The following is a 6,750-nucleotide window of genomic DNA, read 5'->3' as shown; positions in this document are numbered from 1 at the left end:
AAAAAAAAAAAAAAAAAAAAAAAAAAAAAAAGGGAAGAGCAGGTGCTGTGATGTAGAATAACCAGATCTCTTTTAGGTAAGGGAGGTCATGGAGTGAGTCACTTGAGAGAACAGAAGAGTTTCAAGGAGCAGAGGGGAGGCTAAATGAGCAAAGGAACCCACTTTGTTGCACAGGGGGAGAAAGTTGAGCCAGAGGGGTCACAATAGGAGATCCCTGTGGGCTGGAGAAAGCTGTGAGATAGGTGTTGAAGGGCTTAGGCGGGTGGCTGGTGTGATCTGACTTATTTTTTCCAAGATCATTCTTGGGATGGCTTGAAGGATCAGTTGGCCAGGCAGATAGGGTCAGGGACGGAGGCAGCTCCCCAGGAGAGAGGAGCTAGGATGAAGGCAAGTGTGGGGGGGTGCTGCAGAAAGAAGGGGATAGGGAGGGCCTAAGAAAGGCTAACAAGACTTGTAGAGCCAGGAATGAAAGGTTGCGGAGGCCAAGCCATTGCTGGGGAATTGTTAACTGGGAGAAGGTGGTTAAATGCAGTCTCAGGAGAGCCCTGCGCTGGGGGCCCAGCTTGGGGAGGGACCTGGGGAGTGAGGCAGTGAGCTGGGCCAAGGAGGAGAAGGATGACAAGTGTTCGGGACCCAGGAGGCTGGACAGGATTTGAATCTGGAGGCTGAGACAGTTATAGGTGGTGACAGTCCTATGGTTTCCAGCCTGAGTGATGGGGTGGATAACGGGGGCCTCCCTGGATGGGGAAAAAGGACCAGGTGGTTGCAGGGGTCTGCAGGCACTCAAGTGGAGGTGCCCAGGGTACAGGGAGCCAGGGGAGGGACGGCACAGGGCAGAACTGTGCCCCTGAGCAGCCTGCAAATTGGGAGTGACACAAATCGTGCCTAGGGGGTAGTTGTGGAGAGTGGAGTAGAAGCTGCCAAATAAAAGCTCTTAGTGGGGCTGGGGATTTAGCTCAGCGGCAAAGTGCCTGCCTGGCAAGCGCAAGGTCGTGAGTTCAGTTCCCGGTACCGGAAAAACAAAACAAAACAAAACAAACAAACAAACAAAAAAACAAAAAAACAACAAAAAAGCTCTTAGTAAAATGTGTATTCTCTCAGTAATAAGGGGCCAGTGGTTATTAGCTACGTGTGGTTAGTTACAGGTGTGGTAGCTGGGAAGCTGAACTAGACTGGGGATGGAGATGAGAGATTTGGGATTTTTTGTTTTAACTGTGGACAGAATCCAGGGGTGCTCTACTACTGAGCTACCCGGAGCCCTTTATTTTGAGACAGGAGTCAGAAATTTCAATCCTCCTGCTTTAGCCTCCCTCAGTGCTGGGATTATAGGCATGTGCCACAGCTCCCCGCTTTTCTTGGCTTTTAAATGGGGACTGATGGCAGAGAAATGCCCAAGATGTCCCCCTAGGAAGTGTGTGGACTAGGGCTCAGGACTAAACTGGGCCACCATCAGTTAAGAGGGGGCTGGAGAGGGAGGGGGAGGAGGAGGGAAAGGGAAAAGATTCCCCCTAAGAAAGCTGACAAGTGGCTGAGAAGAGAGAAGAAGAAAGGTAAGGCGGTGCCAGGCAGGAGAGGACACCGTGGGGAAGGCTTCAGAAATCCCACCTGACCTAGTACGGGTGTGACCCACGGTTGCCCGGAGGATGTGGTGGGCTGAGGGGTAGAAGGGAGAAGGATACAAGGGCTGGAAGGCAGGGAACGCCGGAGCTGGGCCTGGACAACCGAGCTGAGAGGCAGCTGAGGCCTGTTGCAGCCTTCGTAGGGTCGGCTGGGAAAGACCCTACAAATCCGGTCCTGAGCCAAGCCCTGAAGGCAAAAAAGTGACGTCACTTCAAATACCGATTTTGCCACTGTGACCTCGGTCTGGGCACTCACCTTTTCTAAGCCTCGGTTTCCTCAGCTGTAGAGCAGGGATGGAAACAGCCGCTAGTGCCGTTTTCAGAAGTTGTGGGTGGAGGCACCCAGTGAGCCACCGGTTAGTTCTGGACCCCGCCCCTTTTGTTCAAGCCCCGCCCAGACAGCGGGCTGCGACCACACCTTTGACCGGTCACGCCCGTATTGGCTCCTCCCGGCCCCACCTGGCTTTCCCATTGGCCACGCCCCCGACTGGCCACGCCCCAGTTGCCCAGGTCTCACTCCCACACCAGCTCCAGCGAGCGAGTCCAGAACGGACGCAGCACATCAGCTGTCCGCCGGCCCCCAGCCCTCGCCCCGCGTCCATGGCCGCGCCGAGACCCCGCGCCGTGCGGGCTGCGCTCTGTGGCGGCTGCTGCTGCCTCCTCCTGTGTGCCCAGCTCGCGGCGGCTGGTAATGCGCGGCAGGGGCCGGGCAGGGACAGGTGGAGCAGGCCCCTCACCCAGCCACCTCCCGAGAGCAGTCTAGGCTTGCGGGGAGGGGACCTTCCAGACAGGGGCAGGGCTCCAGGGGGGAGAATGAGGCTCCGCTGTGTGCATGCATATATACTCCAGGTGTGGAGGGTCAGGGAGCTTCAGGTGTATCTGGAGGCCGGGGGCCCCAGGTGTATGCAAAGGGAGACTCAGGGAATGTGGGGGAGGCTAGGCGAGCGCGATCCTGGGCTTGTGGACGCGCCAGGTGTGTGCAGAGGGATGACAGCCACAGTCGTGGGAGCTGCTCCCCTCCCATTCCCGCCCCACTCCCAGGTAAAGGAGCTCGAGGCTTTGGGCGGGGAGCCTTGATCCGCCTGAACATCTGGCCCGCTGTCCGAGGGGGCTGCAAACAACTGGAGCCCTGTGAGCGGTGTGTGGAAGGGGACGGAGCACACAACCGCTCAGGCTGTGTGTGGCAGCAGTGTCAGCCGGAGGAGCCAGGTATGGAGTTTGGCCTCCCCAAGCTCGGCGCCCCCAGCCCCGGACCCCAGGCCTTGGCTTCTCCCCAGACCACTGCCCTCCAACTTCTTCCCTCAGGACACTGTGTGGCCCATGCGGAGGTGGCCAAGGAGGGTTGCTCTGTCTACAATCGCTCAGAGTCCTGTCCCGGTAAGGGAGCTGCTACTGGCCTAAGCCAAAGCGGAGGGTGGGGGCTGAGGTCTCCCCAAGCCTCTCCTGGGGAGTGAGCTGTGCCCACAAACACCTGGGTCCAATTTCAGTTCTGCCTTTAGCTTGTGGAGTAGTCGCTTCCCTTCTCTGGCCTATTTCCTCATCTGTAAATGGGTCCAGGGGTGCAGAAGGGAAGGGAGCATTAACGGTTCTGTTAGAAGGCATAGCCAGGGCTTTGGAAGTTCTTTTTTTTTTTTTTTTTGGTACCGGGAATCGAACTCAGGACCTTGCAGTTGCCAGGCAGGTGCTTGTACTGCTGAGCTATATTCCAGGCCCAATTTGGAAGTTCAGAAAGGAACGGAGCGGGGCTTCCCGGAGGAGGTGGCACCAGAGATGAGCCTTGTAGGTAGAGATTGAGATAGGGCACATCTATGAGGCTTCAAAATATGTGGGGTGTCTGGAGCTGGACCAGGGCCAAATCTGAATCAGAGTCCAGCTGCTGGCTGGGGCTGTGGTCTTGCCGGCAGCCAGGGATCGGGAGGGTTGTTTTATTGTGGATTCTGTCTCCTCAGCTGCCCACCACCACCCCACCTATGAGCCGAAGACAGTCACAACAGGTGGGTGCTCCCTGGGGACATAGGGGGCGGAGTAGGGAACTGAGCTGAGCTCAGGCATTGACGTGTTCAGTGGCCTCAGCCTCCTGACTTATCTGTTTCCACATCCGTAAAATGGCTTGGATAATTCCTACAGTCCTGATGATTTTATGATTTTTAAAAAATTCCCTGGAAATCTTATTCTTTTATGAGCTGCTGCTGGGCACCCAGTCTGGTACCTGGGGTCTGTGCCACCCTTTCCCGCCTCCAGGCCCACTTGGTCTCCTTCTGCTGTGTAAGACCCGATTCTGTGTCTAGTGCATTGAAGGCGACCAACATGGTGGTTCCCATCCCTCCTGTCCCTCACCTGTGGTGGGGAGTCAGGGCGACCTCTCAGGAGCTGGGGATCTGCGGCTCTGGCTGCTAATGAGATGTCCTGAGTGACCACTTACTGCAACCCGCAGGCGCAGGGGGTCCCAGGCAGATCCCCAGCCAAGCAGGGCAAGGACCCTTCCCTTCTGTTCCCACTGCCCCTCAGGGGCCTTAGGTCACCAGACTTGGCCAGGATAGCTGAAGAGGCTTTTGGTTAATTAAAGCCAGAAACTGATCTCAGAGGCTGAATTATTGATGGTTGCCGCGGCCGGAGCCCCAGATCTGCAGAGTGTGGTTCATTTCTTCCTTTTCTGCTCCTCCTCTCCAGTGTCCTTCTCTGGGGCTCCCTGAGCTGTAGCTGAGGCCACCCTTTGCCCCTCCTATTCTCATTCCTGCATCCACCGCCCACACCCCCTGGGAAGCGGACTCTGCTCCCGGCTGGGCTTCTGTCTACTATCCCAGGATGATCATCCGCCCACAGCCCGCCCTGCGCTGGGCACCTGGCCAAGGGTCTGAAACCGAATCCCTGGTGGGAGTTGATAGGTACCGTGGCACAGCTTGGGGCCACACAGACCCTGCCTGGCAACTGTAGCCCTAAGTCTCTATCCTCTGAACACCAGAGGAAAGGGTCCAGGGAGCCTGGGTGAGTCCACCTCTGTCCGACCTACCTGTGAGGCCATTTCAGCCAAGTCGGGCCCATCGCCTACTCTCCAGCTACCCACTGTGTAGCGTATCGGCCCTGGGCCTCCCCCTTCCCTTCCGCCTCCTTACTTTCAGGAGTCCTGAAAATGGAGCTCATCATGTACATCGGGCAGCACTGCGCCCTGAGCCCCTCAGCTGAAAGGCCCTGTGGCCAGGGGGCTCTGGGCACCTGAGTGCCAACCCCATCCTCACCCTTTTGGGCTAGGGAGAGATGGAGGCTGGAGGGCGGCTTGGTTGCTATTTGGTCCCACCCACCTACTGGGCCCATATGATCAAGAGGCCCAGAGAGGGTGTGCGAGGCGTAAAGCCACTAAGAAGCTCAGGAGCATGGCCAGCCTGGACATACCCCTCCCTTCCCCTCTGCCTGCTGGGCCAAGCTGGCCTTCCACACCTGATGTTCTAGCCCCGTAGTAAGGACGAGGACCTCAGAGTGTCCTGCACCAGATGTGGGCTGGGACTCTGGTCCCTGCTGTGACCCCCACCCTGCCTCACCCCGCAGGGAGCCCCGAAGTTCCTGAAGCGCACAGCCCCGGCTTCGATGGTGCCAGCTTCATTGGGGGCGTCGTGCTGGTGCTGAGCCTGCAGGCACTGGCCTTCTTTGTGCTGCGCTTCCTCAAGGCCAAGGACAGCACGTATCAGACACTGTGAGTATCCGGCCGCCAGGGCCGTTCCAGCTCACTCCCCGCTCCCGGGACAGCTCTAGGGCACCGACTCCCTGCCAGTGTCCCCCATGTGAGCCACACCCCTTTTTACCTCAGGTGGGGCTCTTTCTGCCAGATGTTGGCTGGGCCCAGCTGAACCCCTGTGTTTTTTCTCCCTCACGCTGCCAGCAGGGAGGAGAACCAGTAGGTGATGGCCCAGGCGAGTCTTCGGCCCATCGGGCCGTGGGCGGGAGCCTGGCTGTGTGCGCTGTGTGACTTCTGTGGAGAGGGCGGCTGTGCGGGCCGTGTGCCGTGGGGGGGAGCAGGTTAATGAAAGTGCGGGCTCTGCCAGCTGCGCCTGCTCTCTGGGGGTGGGGGCCCTCCCCTGGCTGAGACTGGCTCACCGCCCTATGTATCCTCTCTGGGTGGCCTCCACAGTATCTGACTCCCTTGGGCCTGGACTCTACGCTGGGGGCAGGAGGGCACAGAGGCTGCCCTCCTGTGGGAACAAGGGTGGGAGAGACTTTGGCCCTCAGGGTCTGGCCCCTGTGGGCACTGAGGGGCTCAGCATCTGATGCCTGACACCCCCTCCTCCTGGGCCTGGCACCTGCAGCTGAGGGCATCCCTCACCCACGTCGGGGCTCGTCCATCGACCCTGCTGTGCACCTGGTCTGTTGCCTGGCGTCTGCGCCGCCTCTACCCACCAACGAGCCAGGCTCTGCCCCCAAATAAAGGAACTGTTTCCAGTGTTTCACTTCCTGTCCTGTGTCTTGGGCTGGGTGTGTGGACTGGGCTGAGGGGACAGCTGGCGTTCCCAGGAATTCTGCCTAGGACTGTTGCTCTTTGAGAAATTTTTATAATTCCTTTTGACTCCTGCCCTGTCCCTCTCCAGGGAGGTAGAGACTGGGACTCAGAAAGGTAAGTATATGAGTTCAAGGTCACACAGCTTTTCTGGCTCTGGAGCACAGAACCTCAGTACCCGCTTCTGGAGGCATCTCAGGGTTTTCCAGCTCCCTGTTCTGTCTCTGTCCCTGTGCCAAGGTAGAGAGACCCCATTTCTGGCATTGATCGCTCAGGCCTCCCTGGAAAGTCCTTCACCATCCCAATTAGCCAGGCATTGTGGCGAATGCCTATAATCTCAGCACCCAGGAGGCTGAGGCAGGAGGACTGCCGCAAGTTCGAGGCCAGCCTGGGCTATATAGTTAGTTCAGGGGCAGCCTGAACTATACCACAAGACCCTGTCTCAAAAAACAAACAAACAAACAAACGAAAAAGAAGTCATCCTGACTACTAACACCCTAGTGCTTGGGCACTTACTGGCAGCCAGGGACAGAGCTGGGTCTTCCCTCTGCTCCTTCAATCCCAGCTGTACCAGTAAGTGGCAAGGGAGAGTCAGGGTTGAGAGGCCAGCTGAGGGAGCCCGACTGTTCTGGTTCAACTCAAACA

At 57.9% G+C, this 6,750-nt stretch overlaps 1 protein-coding gene across 3 annotated transcripts; it reads left to right on the top strand.

Moving 5' to 3' along the window:
* The first annotated feature begins 2,115 nt into the window (after nt 1-2,115).
* Cd164l2 (CD164 sialomucin-like 2) lies at nt 2,116-6,058 on the top strand. 3 transcript variants are annotated; one of them, XM_013510222.1, is made up of 6 exons: nt 2,116-2,307; nt 2,661-2,828; nt 2,925-2,996; nt 3,569-3,613; nt 5,163-5,307; nt 5,422-5,909. In XM_013510222.1, the coding sequence occupies exons 1-6, from the start codon at nt 2,220-2,222 to the stop codon at nt 5,459-5,461; spliced, it is 558 nt and encodes a 185-aa protein (XP_013365676.1). In that variant the 5' UTR covers nt 2,116-2,219; the 3' UTR covers nt 5,462-5,909. The 3 variants fall into 3 exon arrangements, with proteins under 3 accessions (XP_013365676.1, XP_005415231.1, XP_005415230.1); XM_005415173.2 differs by lacking the exon at nt 5,422-5,909 and adding an exon at nt 5,918-6,058 and having other exon boundaries at nt 2,118-2,307; XM_005415174.2 differs by lacking the exon at nt 5,422-5,909 and having other exon boundaries at nt 2,117-2,307; nt 5,163-5,311.
* The last annotated feature ends 692 nt before the right edge of the window (nt 6,059-6,750 follow it).

This window comes from Chinchilla lanigera, unplaced genomic scaffold, assembly GCF_000276665.1.
Source record: "Chinchilla lanigera isolate Chin_1 unplaced genomic scaffold, ChiLan1.0 scaffold00762, whole genome shotgun sequence".
NCBI lineage: Eukaryota > Metazoa > Chordata > Mammalia > Rodentia > Chinchillidae > Chinchilla > Chinchilla lanigera.
Note: the sequence above shows the minus strand (reverse complement) of the source record. Positions and strands in the feature narration are given on the sequence as shown.

Bases quoted from the DNA above. Each gene is read 5' to 3' on its own strand.
- Cd164l2 (XM_013510222.1), top strand. From the start codon at position 2,220: ATGGCCGCGCCGAGACCCCGCGCCGTGCGGGCTGCGCTCTGTGGCGGC. The intron at 2,829-2,924 runs GTATGGAGTTTG...TTCTTCCCTCAG, and splicing joins GTGTCAGCCGGAGGAGCCAG to GACACTGTGTGGCCCATGCG. The intron at 2,997-3,568 runs GTAAGGGAGCTG...CTGTCTCCTCAG, and splicing joins TCGCTCAGAGTCCTGTCCCG to CTGCCCACCACCACCCCACC.